The sequence below is a fragment of the Salvelinus sp. IW2-2015 genome, linkage group LG5 (genome assembly GCF_002910315.2).
Source record: "Salvelinus sp. IW2-2015 linkage group LG5, ASM291031v2, whole genome shotgun sequence".
Lineage (NCBI taxonomy): Eukaryota > Metazoa > Chordata > Actinopteri > Salmoniformes > Salmonidae > Salvelinus > Salvelinus sp. IW2-2015.
The window spans coordinates 6,100,749-6,127,260 of NC_036844.1; the positions used below are offsets into that span (position 1 = coordinate 6,100,749).

The 26,512-nt window shown below is 42.1% G+C and overlaps 1 protein-coding gene, 1 long non-coding RNA gene and 1 other non-coding gene across 6 annotated transcripts in view; 1 reads left to right on the top strand and 2 right to left on the bottom strand.

Annotated features, from left to right (window-relative positions):
- Nucleotides 1–23,538, top strand: part of LOC111963840 (divergent protein kinase domain 1B) — a 32,280-nt gene extending 8,742 nt beyond the window's left edge. For 3 of the 4 annotated variants that reach the window (XM_023987389.2, XM_070443540.1, XM_023987388.2), the window contains exons 3-7: nt 13,289–13,396; nt 13,844–14,020; nt 15,700–15,926; nt 18,498–18,639; nt 22,519–23,538. In XM_023987389.2, coding sequence (XP_023843157.1) covers nt 13,289–13,396; nt 13,844–14,020; nt 15,700–15,926; nt 18,498–18,639; nt 22,519–22,962 — 1,098 coding nt within the window. In that variant the 3' untranslated portion in view covers nt 22,963–23,538. The remainder of the gene's footprint in view (nt 1–13,288; nt 13,397–13,843; nt 14,021–15,699; nt 15,927–18,497; nt 18,640–22,518) is intronic. The other variant, XM_070443541.1, reaches the window with a different exon arrangement.
- Nucleotides 23,539–24,313: 775 nt separating this feature from the next.
- Nucleotides 24,314–26,506, bottom strand: LOC111963841 (uncharacterized). Its single transcript, XR_002877305.2, has 2 exons — nt 25,104–26,506; nt 24,314–24,665 (listed from the first exon to the last, which is right to left on the bottom strand). It is a non-coding gene; the product is annotated as an uncharacterized lncRNA (long non-coding RNA).
- Nucleotides 24,918–25,047, bottom strand: LOC111964542 (small nucleolar RNA SNORA17). The gene has a single exon (XR_002877398.1). It is a non-coding gene; the product is annotated as a small nucleolar RNA SNORA17 (small nucleolar RNA).
- Nucleotides 26,507–26,512: the final 6 nt, after the last annotated feature.

The following is a 26,512-nucleotide window of genomic DNA, read 5'->3' on the forward strand; positions in this document are numbered from 1 at the left end:
TTAGGTGAGTAGCAATGGTGAGTAGGGAGCCGATTCAGTATGTCTGCTACTACGCTAGGTGAGCTGGAGATGGGCCTAGCTCGAGGCTAGCTCAAGGCTAATTTGTGCTTGCTTCAGGACAGAGATGTTAGCCAGGAGTAGCCACTCGATTGCAGCTAGCTAGCTGCGATGATCCGTGTAAAGGTTCAGAGCTTGCAGTAGGAATCCGGAGATGTGGTAGAGAAAAGGAGTCCAATATGCTCTGGTCGATATCGCGCTTGCAGACTGGGAGTATGACCGAGCTAGGCTGGCTGGTGTCTGAGTTAACGTTGAAGTCCGCTAGCAGTGGCTAGCTGATATTTAGCTAGTTAGCTGGCTAGTTCTGATGGGGTTTCCGGTTCTAAAAGTATAAAAATAGCAGATCCGTACCACATTGTGTGAGTGGGTTGCAGGAGAGTATTTCAGTCCGTAGATGGAAGTGAGATAAAATATATATAAGGAAAAAACGAGAAACAATATTTACACGGACAGGACGGGCAAGACTAAACACACGTCTGGCCTCCCGGGTGGCGCAGTGGCTAGGGCACTGCATCGCAGTGCTAGCTGTGCCACCAGACACTCTGGGTTCGCGCCCAGGCTCTGTCGCAGCTGGCCGCAACTGGAGGTCCGTGGGGCGACGCACAATTGGCCTAGCGTCGTCCGGTTAGGGAGGGTTTGGCGGTAGACGACTTGGTGAAACATAAGATATTACAGTTTAATGTCCCGTTGGTAGGATATTCGTGATCGTAGTTCGTCTATTTTGTTATCCAATGATTGTACGTTGGCTAATAGGACTGATGGTAGAGGCAGATTACACACTCGCTGTCGGATCCTTACAAGGAAATTGCTCAATTGCACTGTCTCTTAAGGACAAGACTTGTCAACCTGCTTAAGATGCATTAGAAGAAGACTAAAATTAGTATTACTAATTTAATAACATCTATTGCAGGATACATCAATGTTAGAGGTTACATAACTGGCCATAAATGGATGTTGTATTTTACTTTATGGGTTGGTTATGTAGGCTTCTTTAACCCATTGCTTTCTACGACAGATAGTAATACCGTTAGGAAATATTTTTACATATATATATTTTTTAAACTGTCAGATTTCCAGTCATTCCAATTAATTTAATATGCCTTTATCTTTAAGAGTAGGACTTGGAAATATAGATTAGCTAAATTGTTTTACCTGAGCATAACCCCAAAACCAATGCCTAATTAGCCTTATCTTTTGTAGTTATTTGTAATTGTCATGGAGGACTGATTGGGCTCATTGCTTGTAGTTGGAAAAATAAACGCTGTTTTTGTCTTGTTTTGTGCTGTTTGCCTCCGTAAGGATATGCCCCTTTAAAAATATATATATTTTCACCTAAAATGACATACCCAAATCTAACTGCCTGTAGCTCAGGCCCTGAAGCAAGAATATGCATATTCTTGGTACCATTTGAAAGGAAACATGTTGAGCGTTGTGGAAATGTGAAAGGAATGTAGGAGAATATAACAGAATAAATCTGGTAAAAGATGATACAAAGAAAAAACCAACCGTTCTTTTTTATTGTTTTTGTACCATCTTTGAAATGCATGAGAAAGGCCATAATGTATTATTCCAGCTTAGGTGCAATTTATATGTTGTCCACTAGATGGCAGCAGTGCATGTGCAAAGTTTTAGACTGATCCAATGAATCATTGCATTTCTGTTCAAAATGTTGTATCAGGACTGCCGAAATGTGCCTAATATATTTATTAATAACTTTTAATGTTCAAAATTATGCACTCTCCACAAACAGTAGCATGGTATTATTTCACTGTAATAGCTACTGTAAATTGGACAGTGCAGTTAGATTAACAAGAATTTAAGCTTTCTGCCAATATCAGATATGTCCATTTCCTGGGAAATGTTCTTGTTACTTACAACCTCATGCTAATTGCATTAGCCTACGTTAGCTCAACTGTCCTGTGGAAGGGACACCGATCCCGAAGAAGTTAAATGGTAAACGGTTTCTGTAATTAATACACCTCTTGTTGCCAAAACAATTTTTTTTTTTTTTTTTTTTTAACCTTTATTTAACCAGGTAGGCAAATTGAGAACACGTTCTCATTTACAATTGCGACCTGGCAATGATTGATAGGCAGCTTGAACTTCTTCAATTCAATCTTCATTTGTAAAGTACACATACATTTGTGAACAGCCATCCACAACAACCACAGTCTGTAAGGCACTATGTAGCCTAGATATCAATAATAATTTACAACAGTATTGCCCGTAGGCTACGTACCATTGCTGTCGTCCTTACTTCCAAGCAGTTATTCACTTTGGATGCCGACAGCAGTCGCAACATTGGAAGACATAGCTTGGACCCGTAGCCTACAAAAGCATATTCCTGTTATTTTCCCGCAATCCATTAATCGCATTTGGTGTGTCATCATAGTGGTCTCTGATTTGTGGTCAGACTCGCTCAGGAAGAACAAACTTAAATTTGTGCCTTTTTTCAATGTCATTGACAAAACAGAAAGGTGTCAAATAATTTTTGCTCAAACATCCTTTCTGAATTTAAAAGTAATCATCAAATTTTTTCAAGTATATGTAATCTGATTACAATATTGTTACTGGTAATGTTACAGTTTTCTTGTAATCCATTACTCCCCAACACTGTCCACACACACACACGCCTTTTGATTATTCACAGGTGCATCCACCCTTTATATGGCGACGGAAACTGTCAGATGGAACGCATTACAGAGGAAAAGGAAATCTGTATTGTATGTGTCAGTAGCTGCTGAGGGAAAGATGGTTCCTCTTATAATATTGTGGCAAATGGGGACCAGTTAAAAGTAATTAACACTGGATGAGAAATCAGTGATGTAACAGAGTGACTGCGTCTGAAATGGCATCCTATTCCCTCTGGACAAATGTTGTGCACTAAATAGGGATTAGGATGCCATTTCAGAGGTAGCCTGTATAGCCCGGCCACAAGAGAAGTCACTCTACTCTAGCTTCATTGTTCCCTGTGATAATCAGTGATGAGAAATAACCAAATATTACAGTGCCTTCAGAAAGTATTCATACCCCTTGATTTATTCCACATTTTGTTTTTACTGCCTGAATTCAAATTGGATTAAATCAAAAAATATTGTCACACATCTACACACAATACCCCACAATGACAAAGTAAAAACATGTTTTTAGAAATGTATTTGAAATGAAATACAGAAGTATTCACACCCCTGAGTCAATACTTTGTAGAAGCATCTTTGACAGTGATTACAGCTGTGAGTCTTTCTGGGTAAGAGCTTTTCACACCTGGATTGTGCAACATTTGCCCATTTTATTCTTTTAAAAATTCTTCAAGCTCTGTCAACTTGGTTGTTGATCATTTCTAGACATCCATTTTCAGGTCGCCATAGATTTTTCAAGCAAATTTAAGTCAAAACTGTAACTCGGCCACTCAGGAACATTCACTGTCTTCTTGGTAAGCAACTCCAGTGTATATTTGGCCTTGTGTTTTAGGTTATTGTCCTGCTGAAAGGGGAATTAAACTCCCAGTGTCTGGTGGAAAGCAGACTGAACCAGGTTTGCCTCTAGGATTTTGCCTGTGCTTAGCTCCATTCCGTAAAAAAAAAAATGTATCCTGAAAAACTCCCCAGTCTTTAACGATTACAAGTATACCCATAGCATGATGCAGCGACCACTATGCTTGAAAACATCGAGAGTGATACTCAGTAATGTATTGGATTTACCCCAAACATAACACTTTGTATTCAGGACAAAAAGTTAGATGCTTTGCCACATTTTTGTTGTTGTATTACTTTAGTGCCTTGTTGCAAACATGATCCATGTTTTGGAATATTTTTATTCTGTATATGCTTCCTTTTCATTCTGCCAATTAGGTTAGTATTGTGGAGTACCTACAATGTTGTTGATCCATTCTCAGTTTTCTCCTAACACTGCCATTAAACTCAAACTGTTTTAAAGTCACCATGGGCCTCATTGTGAAATCCCTAAGCGGTTTCCTTCCACTCCGGCAACTGAGTTTGGAAGGACGCCTGTATTCTTGTAGTGACTGGGTGTATTGATACACCATCCAAAGTGTAATTAATTACTTCACTATGCTCGAATGGATTTTCAATGTCTGCTTTTTAAAAAATGTACCTATCTACCAATAGGTGCCCTTTTGTATGAGGCATTGGAAAACCTCCCTGGTCTTTGTGGTTGAATCAGATAATTACAGATAATTGTATGTGTGGGGTACAGAGATGAGAGAGTTGTTCAAAAATCATGTTAAACACTTATTGTGCACAGAGTGAGTCCATGCAACATATGTAATTTTTAAGCAAATATTGACTTATTTAGGCCATAAAAGGGGTTGAATACTTATTGACTCAAGACATTTCAGCTTTTAATTTGTCATATAAAAAAAAAACTTTGGTAAACATAATTCCACTTTGTTATGGGGTATTGTGTCGGCCAGTGAACCCAAAAAAATCAGGCTTTAATACAACGAATTATGGAAAGTCGAGGGGTGTGAATTCTTTCTGAAGGTTCTCAGAAGTGGTTGGGGGTGCTTGTGTTTGTTGCTCAGCAGTCAGCACACACATATTGAAGTAGTAAAGGATCATGAGAGATAAAGAGACGAAGTGTGAAGATTAATGGACAGCCTGAGGTGGTGCTGTTTTGGTTTCTCTATCTTTGTATTGTGATGAATACGGCAGCAGTGTTGTGCCCAACTCTTCTTTGTGCTGCGAGAGGGAGACAGGCTCTCTCGGGACATACAAGACATTGAAAACAGTGTCTGAGAGAGGAGAAACAAGGAGAGATGAGAGGAAGGGAAGGAGGATTGTTCTGCCTCAAAGCACAAAAAATAAGATTTTGACACCCACCATCTCAGATTGTGCTGAATTTGTGTCTGTGGCTAGAAACATTGACATTAGTATTCTTGAAACAGTATTTTGCAATGTAATTTGATCTYTGCGAAATTAAGCTAATTAATTGCACCCAAATTGGCCATTTTAATTGATAAGATTCATATATTCTTCAATAAATATAGTACCTAACATCCGATTTGGAACACAATTGTTCCTATCAATGAGTAAGACGTGGAATCCAATAAAATGCTCAAAAGCCACCCACGGACCCTCCATACCCCACGCTAATCCCACCCCAATTGATATTAGATCGAAGAAGTTTACATTAAAATTAAATTAAAAGGGCCAGTTTGGGTGTAATCAATAAGCTTATTTTGTCAGCGATCAAATACCGTCTTGTACATAAAACATCCTCCGCTTTTATGGCAAGCGGGCAATTTTTGAAATAAGGAAAAATAAGCATACGGTCTTCATAAAAGCACAATTTTCCACCACCATGCTAGAGTGGCTAATAGTACTTCCYGATGTTCAACCAATCAGGTTGCAGCAGTCTATTGTTTACCCCTGGTTCAACCCCGTGTGCAACATCGGGAAGTAGCATTAGCCACTTTAGCATGGTGGTGGATTTTTATTTTTTATTAAGACATTACGCATATTTTTTTGTTCGGTGGCTTGCCAATAAAGCTAGTTAAGGAGGAGATTGACGCCCTTGCAGCCTGAATGCAGGATGTTTTATGTACGAGCCTGTCACCAGGGGACACGTGTATAGCTGGCTGCATACATTCCGGTTGGATGCAGATGACAAACAACGGGAAAGGAATAATAGCGCCATCGTTCGGCCGGTTGGGCTACTTGAATGATGCAATTCATATTCCACTTTCAAAAAATGAAATTCTAATGAACAAATCCCCCTGTCGTTTTACAAGACATAAACCACAGTAACATTTCATTTGGGAGGTATTTCATATTTTACATATGTGAAGTCTCAATCTGACAAACAAATGCACGTAATTAGGCAGGCTTCTCCCTTATTTTGTGAAATTGCGCAAACTCAAAAATAACAGTGCTGGGATTCCATTTTGTTCTGAAGCCGGCAGCTTTGCTGGCTCGGTCTGAGTTGTTATTGGAGGGTCTAATTATCCCCTACACCCTCCCTAATTTTCACTCCCTTAGCTTTGTGGACACTTGTGCAAATGGCGGAGGCGAGGGCCGAGGATAAGGGGGTAATTTGGGATTCAGTGTGTGTGTAAGAGTGTTGGCAATGTTGTGTGTACTCCCAGGGTAATCTGCACATTACTGTGACATTAAGGACAACTACAGTAGCTGGGCCTGCAGAATTACCACCCYCCCAAAAGGAAGATAAACAAAAAAAGTCCTTTAATTGGTTGGCTCGCAATCCAAAGTGTCCAAAATGAAGTCATATTACCATAGCAACCACCATTCAGTGGAGGAGGAGGTCACAGCCTATAGTCTTTAGTCTTTCTTTTTGTTTGGTATGATTCATACTGTTTGGGTGGATCTCATTTTACTTAGAACAGTGGAGTTAGCTCCAGGCTGGCAGGGTGCCTGGATGTTTCCCAAGCACGATTATCTCACACCCCAAAAGCATGCTATTTTATGCTGTGGTTAGGGTTGCAAAGGGTCAGAAAGGTTCCGGTAAATTTCTGGAAATTTTCCATGGAGTTAAGCCTKGGAATTTGGGGAATTTTGCTTAAAATCATCAAAAGAGTTAGCGTATAACAGTGAACTTTTTTTTGTGGGATACACAAGGCAATTCTAGGTCTTGTGGCATATTTTGGTTAAACTATCCCCATTTCAATGGAATTGCAACCCTCTGCATGCACGGTGCATTCTTCCATCACATGTGCAGTGCACTCTTCCATCACATGTACAGCTGATTCTCAAGATCTTGCACACTAATGAGATGCTATTGAACCCACACTACTGCACAGATTTCTTTGTTAACTAGTAAATAGTAGCCTACAGCAAAGTGTGTTTAAATAATTTCTAACATGTTAACAATTTCTGCAAGTTAGTTTTTGCTACCATGTGGGTTTTAGCTTGCTTGAGCCTGCTAACTGAGSAGTGTTAATTCACCTGTTTCCATACCTGTTTCATTTTAAAACATTTATCTTACAAAGGAGTTTTTAATCTAACTGCTTAACTTTTTATCTGTACATGGAATTGTATTTCTTTTTTTCTCTTATCTTTACAGGAAAATGTCACAGGCACTATCTGATGTGTGGATTCATTTTACTGCAGCTAATGTAGAAGGAAAAGCTGTGTACATTTGCAAATACTGTGCCAAATCATATGTGAAGAATGCAACAAAGATGCAGAATCATCTGGCCAAGTGCATAAAATTCCCTCAGTGCTCACAACAAGCAGTCTGACAAAAGTCCTTCTACCTCTATTACGAGGTGAAAATTATGAATCAGACACCTTATCGATAGCAACATGGTCCTCATGGTCCTCCTGGAATCAGAAGTTGTTTTGACTCAATGGAGGAACGTAGTCAGAAATGCTGATGAATGTCTTGCTCGAGCTGTGTATGCAACTGGTTCACCTCTGATGCTCACAGGCAATGTATATTGTAAGAGATTACTGAATGTTCTTCGCCCAGCATACACCCCTCCAACCAGACATGCTTTATCTACTAATTTGCTGGATGCAAAGTTCAACAGAATTCAAGTGAAGGTCAAGCAAATCATAGAGAAAGCAGACTGTATTGCAATAATCTCTGATGGGTGGTTGAGTGTTCGTGGGCAAGGAATAATTAACTWCATCTCCACCCCTCAACCAGTATTCTACAAGAGCACAGACACAAGGGGCAACAGACACACTGGTCTCTACATTGCAGATGAGCTGAAGTCAGTCATCAATGACCTTGGACCACAGAAGGTATTTGCACTGGTGACAGACAATGCTGCGAACATGAAGGCTGCTTGGTCTAAAGTGGAGGAGTCCTATCCTCACATCACATGCATTGAATCTGCTCCTCAAGGACATCATGGCACTGAAAACAATAGATACACTCTTCAAGAGAGCCAAGGATATGGTTAGGTATGTGAAGGGTCATCAAGTTATAGCAGCAATCTACCTCACCAAGCAAAGTGAGAAGAATAAGAGCACCACATTGAAGCTGCCCAGCAACACCCATTGGGGTGGTGTTGTCATCATGTTTGACAGTCTCCTGGAGGGGAAGGAGTCTCTCYAAGAAATGGCTAGATCAGTCTGCCGATATGGACAGCCCCATCAAGAGGATCCTCCTGGATGATGCATTTTGGGAGAGAGTGGTAAGCAGCCTGAAACCTATAGTAGTAGCCATTGCATGGATTGATGGAGACAATGCCATCCTGTCTGATGTTCAGACTCTGCTTACAGATGAAAGAGAAGAAATCCGTACTGCCCTGCCCACTTCACTGTTGCTCCAAGCAGAGGGAACTGCAGTTCTGAAATACCTCAAAAGGCGCGAAGACTTCTGCCTGGAGCCCGTACATGCCGCAGCATACATGTTGGACCCCAAGTATGCTGGCAAGAGCATCCTGGCTGGTGCAGAGATCAACAAGACCTATGGTGTCATCGCTACGGTGTCTCGCCACCTTGGCCTGGATGAGGGCAAGGTTCTTGGCAGTCTGGCGAAGTACAAGGGCTTTGGGATGGAGATGCAATATGGCAGTCTTGCCAACATATCTCATCAGCCACCTGGTGGAAGGGACTTTGTGGATCTGAGGCTCTTTCCACTGTTGCMTCATCCTCCAAATCCCACCAACATCAGCTGCCTCAGAGCGCAACTGGTCCTTGTTTGGAMACATACACACCAAAGCACGCAACAGGCTGACCAATACAAGAGTTGAAAAATTGGTGGCCATCYGGGCAAATTTGAAGCTTTTTGAGCCTGACAACGAGCCATCCTCAACAAGGTTGGAAAGTGACAGGGAAGATGAGGCCTCAGTCTGATGTTCAGGACATGGACATTGAGGAGGTCCAGGGAGAAGACATGGAAGCCTGAGAGGAAGACAACGAAAGCTTTAGTTTCTAGACTATCATTTTGCAGACGTATGTTGAAAATGTTTTGGGGAGATGTGATGGATCATTAGGATCATTCAATATTCTCTTTTGTTGTTCAGTGAAATCATCCCATGTTAAGAGTCAACTAATTTAAATAAAGTTACATTCGTAACTAAATTGTGTTTTTTATTTATATTGGAAAGATTTAATCATTTGCAATTGTCTGCTTATGATAAGGTTTCTGTCTCCATATGGTAAATATATCCAATGCAAAAAACATCTACATTTAAATGGTATTAATATGCATATATTTCCGTTAATTCCCATATATTCCCGTTAATTCCCACGGAAAGTTTCCACCTCTGAATATTCCCCAAAATGTACAACCCTAGCTGTGACCACTTCTTTTTGCGGCTCCTGCAAACTTTATATTAGAGATCTTTTTAGTGTGTGTGTTACATCACTAAAGTGTCAACAATGAAGCTCAGTCCTGGGACGACTACCTATGGACGGGTTTGTTTAGCAACAAAACCAACTTGTGCRCAACTATGGGGTAAAATAGACTGGGTTGGCTTAGATTGTTGTAAGCTATATTTAGTCTCCAGTGTTTATTGAAAACATAAATAAATGTGCACAATGAGCACTTGTCTCTGACGTACATTGTTAGAGTTGTTGCTTAGCAATTTTTTTGCTATATTAGCATTGACATTAAATAAGTGAAAACACCTCAAAACAAGAAATTTTATTGGGCACATGCGCCGAATACAACAGGTGTAGACTTTACAGTGAAATGCTTACTTACGAGCCCATTCCCAACAATGCAGAGTTAAAAAGTAAGACATATTTGCTATATAAAAAAAGGAAATAGTAACACTAAAACAATAACGAGGCTCTATACAAGGAGTACCAGTACCGAGTCAATGTACAGGGGTATGAGGTAGTTAAGGTAATACAATATGTACATCAGTGGAGGCTCCTCAGAGGAGGAAAGGGAGGGCCATCCTCAATGAATTCCAGAAATATGCAAATATTGAAAATGTAAAAGTTATTCTTTTTAGATACAACTATACTAAATATATTCACATCACCAAATAATTTATTACAACATGCTGTTTTGCAATGAAAGTCTACAATAGCCTCAAACACTGTAGTTTCCATCCTCTGGGTACATTGACTTCAATACAAAACCTAGGAGGCTCTGGGTTCTCACCCGCTTCCATAGACTTACACAGTAATTATGACAACTTCCGGAAGATGTCCTCCAACCTATCAGAGCTCTTGCAGCATGAACTGACATGTTTTCCACCCAAACAAAGGATCAGAGAATGAATTGAGTACTGAAAGCATAAGCTACATATAGCTAGCTAGCACTGCAATGAATAAAATTTGGTGAGTAGTTGACCCCAAGAGAGAAAGACAATAGTTGAACAGTTTTAAACATAAATTTCTTCAGAAATGAAGCGAGAGAGAGAGCTTGCTATATTTTGCTATATTTTTGATAACTTACTTAGTTAGGGAATACAGCTCGCTAGTGTTGCMTACTCAAACACCTGGCTCAAATAGAGAGGGATGCTATGTTACCAAGCTGGCTATGGCTATCCAACACTGGAACTTTTCCAAGTCAAGGTAAGTTTGTGGTTTTATAAATTTGGTGTAACTGCTTAACTGTTTGCTAACTGTACACTGTACTGAATGATCGTAGCGTATTTACTAAAGTGTTAGTTCTAGTAGCTATGTTGACTTGACGTTAGCTAATATGGTGACAACAATGTAGGCTGTGGTTAGCGGTTGTGATATGAAGGTTTGGCTTGGAAGTCCACAAGTGAAGGGAAAAGTTGAACAGAGGAGAGTGTGTAGATGCGAGAAGGAATTATCTAACGATCAAAGGGGTCATGCTGTTTGTATGTGGCTGCTATGAAAGTGAATTGTATTTATGTGTGATCAATGGTGCATTCTGTTGAAAATCGTTTCTTAAAYGTAAGCAAACGAAACAAAACGGGGATCAACATACCTGAATTTGTGCAAWAGAAACGCTTGTTTGTAACTGCTGGACTACTGATTACACCCTAGGTCAGCTAGATGCAGATAGATATCAGCTAGATGAATGTGTCAATGGCTGCCACATTGATTACTCATATTTCTGTCGACCTGTGCACCTATGTTGTAAACTTTCATTCATAGGCTAGGTTGTAGCAACGTCATGATGGGTATAGGGAACATTAGAGTATCATGTAGTAGCCTAAACCTATCGCTGATACATTGAACTGGGTGAATGGAATATGAATGACAGTCATCCAATATGCTGTAATAGAAATAAGCCCATGCTCATTAAAAAAAGTATTGTCCTCCATCTTAAACATCACCGACCGCCACTGATGTACAGGTGGGTAGGGGTAAAAGTGACTAGGCAATCAGGATATATAATAAGCAGAATAGCGTGTGTGACTGTGAGTGTGTGTGTGGCGTCAATATGTGTGTTTTGCGTGTGTCTGTGTGGGTGTGGGTAGAGTCTAGTGCAGCGTTTCCCAAACTAGGGGTCATGACCCAATGTTTTGATCGCCTGATATGAAAATGGGGTTGCGGGAGAAATTTCCAAAAGCCTGGTGGGAAAAAAATAAATATATATTTGTATAAATAAAATGATATCTTTATCTCAAAATCATTGTAATGTGGTTAACTTTAAATAAAAATGATTCAAATCTAAAAGAAGAATTAAATTAAACCAACGAGAGTGCGCACTTAGATCGCGGGAAAAGGCCGAACTTGAATCAGTGAATTGCTAGGCCTGCTACGCTGCTGCAAAATGGACCACCATCGGCTAGTGGGATAGAATGGTGGGTTTTTGCACAGAGTGGGCTCCATTTATGATGGGACGGTGGTCAGGCCTCTGCAATCTAGTTATKCATTTGTCGCCCTCTGCCATATGGACGCATTGTATGATACACCAAGAGCAAACCACATCCACTGTGTGCACGCCTGTTTGCAAAACTGTGTGGAGATATGGGATCAGAGCATGACAATTTGCTATTTCACACCGMGGCTCAGTGGTTATCGAGGAGGAGAGTGTTGGAAATATTTTGTTAACTGAGAGAGGAACTGTTMTCATTCACAATGGTTGTAWAAAAAGACTTTGTTGACGTTTTGTGTGATGAAAAGAAAATGTGTCTCCTTGCCTATGTAACAGACATATTTGGGAAACTGAACGCAAGCATGCAGGGGAAATACAAAAACATTAAATAGATGAGTGACCAAATCAGTGGATTTCGAAGAAAGAGTGTCCCACACGAGTGATGCCYGCTCTCCTCCAAMGTTTGGAAGAGCACTTTGGGACCTAAACTCAGCAACAAAAAAGAAACGTCCTCTCACTGTCATGGTTGAGCAGGGAGTACAGGAGGGGACTGAGCACGCACCCCTTGGGCGGTATGCCAATTTCTAGTGGGTCCAGGGTTTTCTGGGATGATGGTGTTTACTTTGAATACTTTCGCAAGCCACTGTACGTATGGTCACTGTGGGGACGACGTCGTCGATGCACTTATTAATGAAGCCGGTAACTGATGTGAACTCCTCAATGCCATCGGATTAATCCCTGAACATATTCCAGGCCTGTAGCTCAGCGTCCACTTCATTGGATCACTTCCGTATTGAGCGCGTCACTAGTACTTCCTGTTTGTTTTTTTTGCTTGTAAGCAGGAATCAGTAGGATAGAGTTATGGTCCCAATTTGCCAAAGAGGACGGAGGGGTAGATCTTTGTACGCGTCTCTGTGTGTGGAGTAAAGGTGTTCTAGATCTCTGTATGCATCTCTGTGTGTGGAGTAAAGGTGTTCTAGAGGTTTTATCCCTCTAGTTGCACAGGTGACATGCTGGTAGAAATGAGGTAAAACAGATTTCAGTTTTCCTTCATTAAAGTCACCGGCCGCTAGGAGCGCCGCCTCTGGATGAGCATTTTCCTGTTTGCTTATGGCCGTATACAGCTCATTGAGTGCGGTTTTAGTGCCTGCATCGGTTTGTGGTGGTAAATAGACAGCTGCAAAAAATACAGATAAACAGTCTTGGTAAATAGACATGGTATCAAGAACAAGATGAAATGAGCTGAAACGAGCCACTTACAATTCCCCAGTTGTCATTCTTGCTAGCAATCAKGCCATTCAGAATCACAAAAGCATGCTGGCTTCTGCCCCATGGAAGCACAGCTAACTAGAACAGATAGAATGTCACAGGGTGAAAATAAAAAAACCTGTGGGAATTTTGAAATTCTCTATTGACATCTACAGTATACATGATTTGCATGCGGTTGGGATTTGGGCCATAGTACATATGAGCAAGAGATTGTAGGATCCTTGGRTCCTCTTCCTGTTGATTAATGTATTTCTGGTTTCATGTCTGTCTGTGCCAGTGTGACCACTACAGAAGCGGCATTGTCTCAGGGTCGTCCTGCAAGGCCCTATGTGAGGAAAGGACTCTGACCCTGCAGCGATGCATGTCCACCTCCTCCACACATCAGGTAATAYGCACACACAGCCCTACCAGCTGCCAACCACACTTCACAAGGTACAACCACCTTACACCGGCTAATCTTGCTCGCCAGACTTGACAGCTGGTGTAAAGGTAGCCGGAGTATATTTCAGTAAACGTAGGCACATGTCTGGCTCTGCGTGACTACACATGCACGCATACCACTTGACAAAACCACACACACTACCTACTCTACCTAATGACTGTCTATCTGGGGCGGCAGGTAGCCTAGTGGTTAGAGCGTTGGACTTGTAACCGAAAGGTTGCAAGATCGAATCCCCGAGYTGTCAAGGTAAAAARTCTYGTTCTGCCACTGAACAAGGCAGTTAACCCACTGTTCCTAGGCCRTCATTGAAAATAAGAATTTGTTCTTAACTGACTTGCTAAATAAAGATTAAAGGAAAAAAATGAAGGGGAAAAAAATCTGTTTTTGTAGGTGTACAGTGGTGTGTGGAAGGAGAGGCCTGTGGTCATTAAGTGTGGTCTGGAGGAGCCTCTGAAGGGAGACGGTGCTCCTGACTCTGTACTGAGACAGGAAATGACCCTGTTTGACAAGCCCACCCGCGGGACCTCCATGGACGAGTTCAGAGAGATGCTGCACAGCTTTCTGAAGGTCTGGCTGCTCATTTCCCTTCATCTCAGTCCTCACAGTTAGATTAGATATAATAACTTTCCACAGCGGAACTGGTGTTTTTTGGTTATGTCAGACAGTACAGGCAGTATTACAGACAGGCACATTTGAATACAATACCATCACACAAAATAATGTTATTATTAGAAATGTTACAGATTTAAAAAATGTACTGTAATTTACGCATTGACCGCGGGACCTATAATAGAAAAGTGAGGACCATAATTGGAAATTAGTTTGACCTTGTGGCGGAGGGAAATTAGGGCATGTTGATACAGTATATTGAGTCGGAAGCTAACATAACATGGTAACTGATAATCACTGTGAAGCTGAGTCTCTCTGAGGGACGGTTCCTCTGTAGACAGGCTTCATGTAGCCGGTGCTGGAAATGAACAAAGGCAGGGCAGAGTGACCTTATTACTAGTGTGTGTGCTGTCAGAATGCTGCTGGCTCCCCAGAGAGAGAGAGATAGGAAAAGAGGGAGGAGGGGTTAGAGTGTGCGATGGAAGGAGGCAGTAGACGTAGGGGAAGATTCTCAATTGCATACTCCTCGTGTCCTCTCTTCTCACCTCATTCTCAAACCCCATTGGAGGAGAAGGTCAGAGGGTAGGGACCTCTGGCTTTCTCGTCCAATGGGTTTTGAGAAGGAGGCGAGGAAAGAGGACACGAGGAGTATGCATTTGAGATTCTCCCAGGGAGTGTGCGTGATGGAAGGAGGCGGTAGGGGGAAGTGAGAGAGAGAGCAGGAAGCTAGGGGTTAAAGCCCTGTGCCAAATATAGCGCAAGACAAGGTGCTGAAATAGCAGTCATGTTCAGCACAATGGCTCCACCCAACTGTAGTGAGATCGAATCATATTAGTGTCACCCCCTGCCAATTWTCTAATGGAAGTCACATGGAAGAAATCCAGCACATTTCAATCATGCCACAGTCTTGTTTTTATTATAGTGTGTATGACTATATGAACTAAAAAGTGACCYGTTGTTTAGTTTTTCTCTTTACATAGCATTATATACAATGAGTGTATAAAACATTAGGAACACCTGCTCTTTCTATGACAAACTGACCAGGTGAAAGCTCTGATCCCTTATTGGTGTCACTTGTTAAATCGACTTCAGTCAGTGTAGATGAAGGGGAGGAGACAGGTTAAAGGATTTTTAAGCCTTGAGACAGTTGAGACAAGGATTGTATGTATATATGTGTCATTCAGAGAGTGAATAGGAAAGACAAAATATTTAAGTGCCTTTGAACAGGGTATGGTAGTAAATGCCAGGCGCACCGTTTTGTGTCAAGAACTGCAATGCTGCTGGGTTTTTCATGCTCAAAAGTTTCCCGTGTGTATCAAGAATGGTCCACCACCCAAAGGATATCCAGCCAACTTGACACAACTGTGGGAAGCATTGCAGTCAACATGGGCCATTCCCCGATGAATTGAGGCTGTTCTGAGGGCAAAAGGGGGTGCAACTCAATATTAGGAAGGTGTTTGTAATTCTTGTACATTCAGTGTATATTTCAACTTGTTTTCTAGTCTTAACTGGCTGATACTTACCCCCCTTGCGTAGTTGACGTAAAGTATAACATTATAGCTAATTGTCATTATAGCTTACTGTCACCTGTAAACATTTACTCACTTCATATTTTCTTCTCTCCATCCTCCCTGCAGTCTAACCTAGGGGAGCAGCCCTCTCTCACCACCTTGGTAGGGCGTGTCATCACCCTGGCTGACGTCAACAAGGATGGCAAGGTGTCCCTGGCCGAGGCCAAGTCTGTGTGGGCTCTCCTCCAGATTAACGAGTTCTTGCTGATGGTGGCTCTGCAGGAGAAGGAGCATACCCCTAAACTGTTGGGCTTCTGCGGTGACCTGTACGTTACTGAGCGCGTGAGCCACAGGTGAGGACCACTTTGGAATCAGAAAGCTTTATTACAATGCAACAAATATTGTTCCGGTTTTCTCTTGGCTTTGTAACCAACAGTCAGTCCAATCATGTTTTAATTTWTGCTTTCAAGTGATATCCTCTGGGATCAAGTGCACATCTTGTTTATATAGACCCATTTCCCGGGCCCCATCATCAAAAATTGCACTCGCAGATTGGAATCAGAAATGGTTTTGTTTACATTCATGGGAGTGGATACAGAATCCTCTGACTTCAAATGCAGCTCCTGCAAGTTAACAAACACGTAATCAGATGGTTATCTGATGGTTATTGTCTACATACATCACCGATGTCATCGGAGGATTGATTACCTAGCAAATTAGCAAGCCAGCACGGTACAATATCACAAATAGAGCTAGATAAAGAATATACCTGTTGAACATAGCCATCAGACTTGCGTCTTTTCATGGTCATCACTAACTCACTGCTAAGTTTATCAAGGTCCCGACATCAGTTAGCTATCCTGCTAGAGCTTCTTTGGTGTAAGGATGTGCATGCATCACTCGAACTTGACATTTGCTTGTAAACAAAAAATGTCTCTATATACAGTACCAGCCAAAAGTTTGCACACCATTCAAGGKTTTTTCTTTATTTTTACTATTTTCTACATTGTAGAATACTAGTGAATACATCAAAACTATGAAATAACACACATGGAATCATGTAGTAACCAAAAAAGTGTTAAACAAATCAAAATATATTTTAGATTCTTCAAAGTAGCCACCCTTTGCCTTGATGACAGATTTGCACACTCTTGGCATTCTCTCAACTAGCTTCATGAGGTAGTCACCTGGAATGCTTTTCCAACAGTCTTGAGGGAGTTCCAAAGATGCTGAGCACTTGTTGGCTGCTTTTCCTTCACTCTGCGGTCCAACTCATCCCAAAACATCTCAATTGGGTTGAGGTCAGGTGATTGTGGAGGCCAGGTCATCTGATGCAGCACTCCATCACTCTCCTTGGTCAAATAGCCCTTACACAACCTGGATGTGTGTTTTGGGTCATTGTCCTGTTGGAAAAACAAATGATAGTCCCACTAAGTGCAAACCAGAAGGGATGGCGTATCGCTGCAGAATGCTGTGGTAGCCATGCTGCTTAAGTGTGCTTTGAATTCTAAATAAATCACAGACAGTGTCACCAGCAAAGCACCCCCACAACATCACACCTTCTCCCCAATGCTTCACGGTGGGAACCACACAAATCAAATAACATTTTATTGGTCACGTACACATGGTTAGCAGATGTTATTGCGAGTGTAGCAGAGATCATCCGTTCACCTACTCTGCGTCTCACAAAGACACGGCGGTTGGAACCAAAAATCTCAAATTTGGACTCATCAGACCAAAGGACAGATTTTCACCTGTCTAATGTCCATTGCTTGTGTTTCTTGGCCCAAGCAAGTCTCTTCTTATTATTGGTGTCCTTTAGTAGTGTTTTTTTGCAGCAATTCGACCATGAAGGCCTGATTCACGCAGTCTCCTCTGAACAGTTGTTGATGTGTCTTTTACTTGAACTCTGTGAAGCATTTATTTGGGCTGCAATCTGAGGTGCAGTTAATTGCTGATTTATGAGGTTGGTAACTCTAATGAACTTATCCTCTGCAGCAGAGGGACACTGGGTCTTCCTTTCCTGTAGCAGTCCTCACGAGAGCCACTTTCATCATAGCGCTTGATGGTTTTTGCAACTGCACTTGAAGAAACTTTCAAAGTTCTTGAAATTTTCCAGATTGACTGACCTTCATGTCTTAAAGTAATGATGGAATGTCGTTTCTCTTTGCTTATTTCAAATCAAATCAAATGTATTTATATAGCCCTTCTTACATCAGTTGATATCTCAAAGTGCTGTACAGAAACCCAGCCTAAAACTGCTATTTGAGCTGTTCCTGCCATAATATGGGACTTGGTCTTTTACCAAATAGGGCTATCTTCTGTATACCACCCGGTAGGTAGCCTAGTGGTTAGAGCGTTGGGCCAGCAACTGAAAGGTTAGTGGATCGAATCCCGAGCTGACAAGGTAAAAATCAGTCGTTCTGCCCCTGAACAAGGCAGTTAACCCCCTGTTCCTAGGCCGTCATTGTAAATAATAATGTGTTCTTAACTGACTTGCCTAGTTAAATAAAGGTTAAATAAAAATAAATACCATGGCACAATATAACTGATTGGCTCAAACGCATAAGGAAAGAAATTCCACAAATTAACTTTTAACAATGCACACCTGCAAAAGTGTACAAGGCTGTCATTAAGTCAAAGGGTGGCTACTTTGAAGTTTCTCAAATATAAAATATATTTTGATTTAACACTTTTTTGGGGGGGGGGTTACTACATGATTCCATATGTGTTATTTCATAGTTTTGATGTCTTCACTATTATTCTACAATGATGAAAATAGTAAAAATAAAGAAAAACCCTTGAATGAGTAGGTGTGTCCAAACTTTTGACTGGTACTGTGTGTGTGTGTGTGTGTGTGTGTGTGTGTGTGTGCGTATATCGATTTAAACATTTTTTTACCCAAAATAACATTCAATTCACAGCTCCCTCTACAGGCTGGAGGTCCCCAGCTACCTGCAAGCGTTAGTCCCGGAGGCCCTAAGCTCAAGGATGAACCAGTGGCTGGCCCCGGCGTGGCCCCGGAGGGCCCGCATCACCATCGGCCTGCTGGAGTTCATAGAAGAGGTAAAGATAAGATACTGACCGTGTCTGAATGCCCATATACCGTACTACATACCATGTACTCAACGTCGCATACTATTTAGCACGTACCATTTCGTAAAAAGTATGCAGTATGCCACGGCATGATCATTACACAGGTGCACCTTGTGCTAGGGACAATTAAAAGGCCACTCTAAAATGTTGTCACAACACAATGCCACAGATGCCTCAAGTTTTGAAGGAGTGTGCAATTGGCATGCTGACTGCAGGAATGTCCACCAGAGCTGTTGCTAGAGAATTGATTGTTCATTTCTCTACCATAATCCGCCTCCGTCGCTTTAGAAAATTTGGCAGTACGTCCAACCGGCCTCACAACCGCGGACAACGTGTATGGTGTCATGTGGGCGAGCGATTTGCTGATGTGAAAGTTATGAACAGAGTGACCCTTGGTGACAGTGGGGTTACGGTATGGTCAGGCATAAGTTACGGACATCTAACACAATTGCATTTTATCAATGGCAATTTGAATGCACAGAGATAAATTGACGAGGTCATGAGGCCCATTGTCATGCCATTCATCCGCAGCCATCTCATGTTTCAGCATGATAAATCATGGCCCCATGTCGCATAGAAAATGGCATTTCTTCCATGGCCTGCATACTCAGACATGTTACCCATTGAGCATGTTTGGGCATGTGCTCTGGATCGACGTGCACGACAGCGTGTTCCAGTTCCTGACAATATCCAGCAACTTCGCACAGCCATTGAAGAGGAGTGGGACAACATTCCACAGGCCACAAACAACGGCCTGATGAACTCAATGCTAAGGAGGTGTGTCGCGCTGCATGAGGCAAATGGCGGTCACACCAGATACTGACTGGTTTTCTGATCCACGCCCCTACTTTTTTTAAGGTATCTGTGATCAATGGCCCGTTGTGTCAAGTCACTCTGGTTCACACTGACCGTGTGCAATGCCATAAGAATCATCTTAATCTTCAGCCCCCACCCAAACTCTGACCATTTCACTTGCCCTAGCAGAGCTGGTTAGGCTGTTTTCATGATACCTAAAGCGTTGGTGGCTAACTGTGCTCCTGGCAACAATTTAATTACGCTTTTTTGCCGACATTTACTGACATCAGCGATATTCAACCGTTGTTGAGCCTTCGTAAATTCATCAGTTTTTCTGCGCTCTGGCACACTGATGAGAGTGCTCTGAAATAGTTGTTGCAGTGACATTCTATTGAAATGGATACTTGCATAGTGGAGTCTTTTTTGTTTTACTAGGCGATACATTTCATAAAAATCCTCGTTAAGACATGATTACCTAAACATACTGACCAGCTCAAATAGACAGAAGCGTGCTATATGGCAGACCATTCCAAACGCATCTCAGCATGTCCAGCCCAATCATGGCTAGTGGGAAGGTTGCTCACTTTCTGTGGCTTAATTTAACAATTTTATTCATATTTACAGATGGCATACAAGTTTTTATTTATTATTATTATTTTACCCCTTTTTCGTGGCATCCAATTGGTAGTTAGTCCTGTCYCATCGCTGCACATCCCGTACGGACTCGGCGAAGGTCGAGAACYGTGCGTCCTCTGAAACAACCCAGCCAAGCCGCACTGCTTCTTGACACAACACCCGCTTAACCCGGAAGCCAGCCGCAACAATGTTTCGGGACGAAGCACCTTACACCTGGCGACTGTGTCAGCATGCATTGCGCCCGGCACAGGAGTCGCTAGTGCGCGATTGGACCCTCCCCTAATCCGGACGACGCTGGGCCAATTGTGCGCCGCCCCATGGGTCTCCCGGTCGCGGCCGGCTGCGACAGAGCCTGGACTCAAACCAGGTTCTCTAGTGGCACAGCTAGCACTGAGATGCAAATCCACTGCGACACTCGGGAGGCMCACAAGTTTGTTATTAAGGTACATGAAAGTTCACGTTTTGAGAAGGAATTTTTGCCAAAAAACACATTTTGATTCAAAAGTTCAAACGGCTCTCCTGTGAAATAGTGACCCGCGACATGTCTACTTTCCTGAAACGGGTCACATATCTGTAATCTGTCATGTGAAATCCATAGATTAGGGCCTAATGAATTTCTTTAAATTGGCATTTCCTTAAATGAACTGTAACTAAGTAAAGTCTTTGAAATTGTTGCATGCTGCGTTTTATATTTTTGTTCAATATAAGTAGCCTATAAAGCAAAAACAATCCATATGTTCAAATCAAAAGGCCTTAACATGACATCAATAAGGAAGCCATATCCTGAGTGCCCGGTGCCAACACATTCAGAAATCAAAAAGATGGTTTAGCGTTTAGTTTAAAAGCTATGACGAAGGCCAAGAAACACTTAAATGAGAAAACGGAATCCACTATGGATAAAACATTTTTAAAGACTTGTTTTCAAAGATGTAGCCTAGGATGCAATACCCGTGATCATTTCTTAAAGCAGAACAAAAACGACTTCACTTACATTTGAACACCACCGTAGAAGCTTCCCAATTAAGTAGCCTAGTTTTGTTGTTTGGCTACTTGAAGAGAACCAGCGCCTATAATTCACAGCCCACCTCTTCCAATGCATTATGCATCATAAACTCACCAAAAAAGAAACATCCTCTCACTGTCAACTGTGTTTATTTTCAGAAAACTTAACATGTGTAAATATTTGTAGGAACATAAGATTCAACAACTGAGACATAAACTGAACAAGTTCCACAGACATGTGGCTAACAGAAATGGAATAATGTGTCCCTGAACAAAGGGGGGGTCAAAATCAAAAGTAACAGTCAGTATCTGGTGTGGCCACCAGCTGCATTAAGTACTGCAGTGCATCTCCTCCTCATGGACTGCACCAGATTTGACAGTTCTTGCTGTGAGATGTTATCCCACTCTTCCACCAAGGCACCTGCAAGTTCCCGGACATTTCTGGGGGGGGAATGGCCCTAGCCCTCACCCTCCGAACAGGTCCCAGACGTGCTCAATGGGATTGAGATCTGGGCTCTTCGCTGGCCATGACAGAATACTGACGTTCCAGTCTTGCAGGGAATCACGCAGAGAACAAGCAGTATGGATGGTGGCATTGTCATGCTAGAGGGTCATGTCAGGATGAGCCTGCTGGAAGGGTACCACTTGAGGGAGGAGGATGTCTTCCCTGTTACGCACAGCGTTGCGATTACATGCAATGACAACAAGCTCAGTCTGATGATGCTGTGGCACACCACCCCAGACAGTCAGTAGAAAGGCCTCTTTAGTGTCCTAAGTTATAACTGTAACCTTAATTGCCTACCTTCTGTAAACTGTTAATGTCTTAATGACCGTTCCACAGGTGCATGTTCATTAATTGTTTATGGTTCATTGAACAAGCACAGGAAGTGTTTAAACCCTTTACAATGAAGATCTGTGAAGTTATTTGGATTTTTACAAATTATCTTTGAAAGACAGGGTCCTGAAAAAGACGTTTATTGTTTTGCTGAGTTTATTTTACTAGATGAACAGTCAAAATGAGTATACATCCGGGCATTTAAACCATACTTCATTTTCTAAAATTCACATACTATGACGCTTTCTATTTTCGCATACTGGTAATGCGCAATTGCGTTGTATCGTTATTCGATGATTTCAGTAGCGCATATCTTTATTGATCAACTGTTTGTCGAAATCAGTATGACATCTGGCATTTTAAAGTATACTCGATTTTCACATACTCAATCGGCCTACTATTTAGTATAGGTATTCGATCACGGTATTATCCCCATGACATTTTGTTTTGCAGCTTTGTGCATACATTAAACATAGACAAAGCACAGACAATTTACAGAGACTAAATACAATCATTGGGAATAGAAAAAGTTCAGTTAATGTGTGATTCAGTTACCTAATTATATACCACATTATCAACAGGTGTTCCACGGGGCATATGGAAGCTTCCTGATGTGTGACGCCAGCCCGCGCCATGTAGGCTACAACTTCAAGTACGACTGCAAGATGGCCGACCTGCGCAGTGTGGCGTCTGAGACGGCGGTCCGCGGGTTCCTGCGGGGGCGTCACTGCGAGACCAACGCTGACTGCACCTTCGGGAGTGACTGCACGGCCACCTGCGATCGGTTGGTGAAGCAGTGTAACACGGAAGTGGTCCTGCCCAACCTGGCCAAGGTGTGTGTGTTGTTACAAGACTACCTGCTGTTCGGGGCGCCCCAGGACCTCCGCACAGACCTGGAGAAGCAGCTCCGCACCTGTGTGACGCTCAGCAGCCTGGCCAGCCAGATGGAGGTGCACCACTCATTGGTCCTCAACAACCTCAAGACCCTGCTGTGGAAGACCATCTCTAACACACAGTACTCCTGAGGACCACAGAGATACTAGGATCCTGCCTCAGACCTGGGTCATATTCATTAGAAAACTTGACTCGGGTGGAGTTAACATTCATTTGTGGAYGTCCATCTGTTTCATATTTCAATTTGTGGCCAATGTTAGCTAGGTGACAGTTATGCTAAGTAGTTGAACATGAGCGTTAAACACACACCCAGCTACCTTGTTTTTTTGCCTGGCGTGTCCCGGATTTGTTTACTGTTACATCTAGTCAGGCACACTGGGCTCCTGAGTGGCGCAGCTGCACAATTGGCCTTGAATAGGCTGTCATTGTAACATAAGAATTTATATAAAGCCAATTTGATTTAATGTTGATAGTGTGTGCCCTGATGAATACAACCCTGGAGTCCCCCCAATAGAACTTCAACCAGGGCAAAACAGGACCCGCCGATAAGTGAAGCATGTCCAAACTCTACGTCATTTACGAGGTACTTGTACTTTTCTTAGAGCCATACTGAAGGTTGATGTATGCTCTGGGCCTTGCAGTGATAAYTTTAAACTATACTTTAAGGGAAGTAATACTGAATAAACTAGTGCCATGAAAAGATCTGATATGGTGAGTTTTTATACATTTCCTGTCCAGAATATGATCCACTCAGACAGCTAGGGGCAAAAAAGGATCTCATATCTGGAACAAGTAGACTGCACTCCAAACAATGGCCAACATAGCCACTTATGGGGAACTTTGAAAGCCATCCTGTTGAGGTCGACAGATTATATACCGATTATTGGAGGACCATTTCACATCGGTAATCTCGGGAGTTGATAGGCTTGATGGCGAACGCACAAAAGTGCTGTTTGAATGAATGTTTACAAGCCTGCTGCTGTGTCACAATCAATGTTATAATTGTGAAATTCTGGCAAATTAGTTCGCCAGGCGGCCCAGACTGCGTGCAATGAACACAAGAGAAGTGACAATTTCCCTCATTTAATATTACCTGCTAGCATGAATTTAACTAATATGCAGGTTTAAAAATATATACTTGTGTATTGATTAAGGCATTGATACATTGGTGCAACAGCACTTTTTTCACGAACGCGCTTGTTAAATCACCCATTTGGCGAAGTAGGCTGATTGACCGGTGTCCAAAAATGCCGATTTATGACAACGGCCATAATTAAATCGGCCATTCATATTAAATCGGTGTTACTATTGATGTAGTTTGTCCCTCCATTTCACATTCAAGGCATGAAGTTCACACTGAAACCATGTTCAACTCAATTTCTATCCATTCCAGACTGGTTTGTCAATTCAACTTTCAGTTCTCTAAGTTATTGTCAGTGAAGGGCATCTGAAGAAAAAAAGCTTTACGAAAACTCAACCAACCACAGATCAGCTCGAGTTTATTTGAATTATGTTGAAAGCAATACATTTATATTCAAATCAAACAGGGCAGGTACATGGTGAAATTGGCTCAATAAACGCTAATTAAACAATGGTCACACTGAGTCAAAAGGGCTTTGGCGTGATTACCAAACTTAAACTGAGCACGATGTGGTAAACAGCATCTAAAGGCTATAAGTGGCAGCTGCATATGTATAATATAAAATCTGGTCACCCTAGTCTAGGACCAGCAACTGAACAATCTGCTTTCTTCTACTAAAGGCACAACCCATTACTGCCACCTTGCATCTTCAACGGGTCACAATCTTCATTCGTTCTTCAGCACCGCTCYGATCTATCAATGAATCAGGAAATGGGTGAGAATGCAAAAAAAAACTGGCAACTTTTTAAAGTGAACAAGTCCTAAAACCTCAGGATAGTTGAATCAACTAAGTATTTGCCCAATGGCAATTACCAGGCAGTAATAAAATTGGTTTTGGCAAAACAAGATAAACTACTGAGGGAGTTTAAAACAAGCACTCAGTCACCTGTTCAAGCACTAGAAGATTACATGTCTGCGGGTCTAAAAAGGGTCCGAATGCGGCCAAATATCGGCGCCATGATCACGCCAAGTACCCACTGTTCTGGGTTTTTGGCGTAGACATAGCCCTGTCACTCTCCGCCCCTCATGACACAGGCTCAACACATAGTCGGACTGCAACACCTCAAGGGGCAGATCTCGACGAGACCAATATACATTTAGCAATTGTGTAACCGAATGAGGCGGACTTACAATGACTTGTGACTCCATGTCAACCCCACTACGACCAGTCTGCACTGCTGCACCTCCAGACTATATCTGAAAATAACAAAGATGGTAACGGTTAAGTTTGAAGAGCCACAGATCAAGGCAACAGCATACATAAAATAGTGGGTCCAAATACATTGATGCTAGTTCTAGAGAATTGCACCTCTAACCAACGTGCGTGATTAATAGGTCAGGATACACTGCCCTCCTGGCGAGGGTCTGGTACCTGGGACTGTTCCGTACCCACTAAAGAGRGCAGTCGAGTCATTGTGGGTCAGTKTGTCATGCTATGACCAGGCACAGTGGCATTGGAGCCACAAGTACATCTCAMGGGGTAGGAAACACCATTAATACATGTTCTGAAAAACAAACCTATTAAACATTGGGGCCTACATGGATTTTCCATTGAAAGAGCTTTAGTCCATGAGTAGGTTTAATCTATACTGAATTTAAACTAATTTCAAAATGTCCAAGTCACAAGGAAATCAGTCAACGGTACTACATTTATTAGACCCTAATCTTTAGATTCCACATAACGGAATACAGATGTCACAGATAAATGCTTGTGCGACAACCATTTACCCGCATCACAACATCTTTGCATAGAGTTGATCAGATGATTGAGTGTGACCTGTTCCACTTAAATGGCCATGTGAGGTTGCTGGATATTGCAGGAACTGGACCACACCGGCATACACATCGATACAAAGCATCATAAACATGCTCCGGTGAGTACGTAAGCCATGGAAGAACCGGGACATTTCAGCTCAAAGGAATTGTGTACAGATCATTGCAAGAGCCATGAATTAGCGCTGAAACATGAGTAGAGGCAAATGGTGGCACAACAATGGGCCTCAGGATCTCAACACGGAACCTCTACATTCAAATTGCCGTCTAACTTGCAATTGTGTTCATTATCCATATGTTATGCCTGCCCATATCGTAACACCACAGGGCACTCTTCACAACTTTGACATCAGCATAAATTCTCTAAAACATTGGGAGGCTGCTTATTGTAGAGAAATGAACATCCAAATCTGGCMACAGCTCTGGTGGACATTCCTTCAGTCGGCATTCTAATTGCACTCCCTCAACTTGAGAGATCTGTGTGTTGACAAAACGGCATATTTTATTGTCCACACCACAAGGTGTACGATCATGCTGTTTAATAAAGAAGCGTCACATATCAGGTGGATGGATCATCTTGGCAAATGAGAAATGCAAACTTGTTTTTACCTGTTAATGAGCAAAACACTGAGAAATAAGGTTCTTATGCGCATGGAAAATTAATGCGATCTTCTATTTCCGCCCATGAAACCAACCATTAAATTTGTTCCGTGTAGCATTAACAAGCCTTGTGAGAATTTGTAACCATGTCTGTGCAGGTCTCAGAT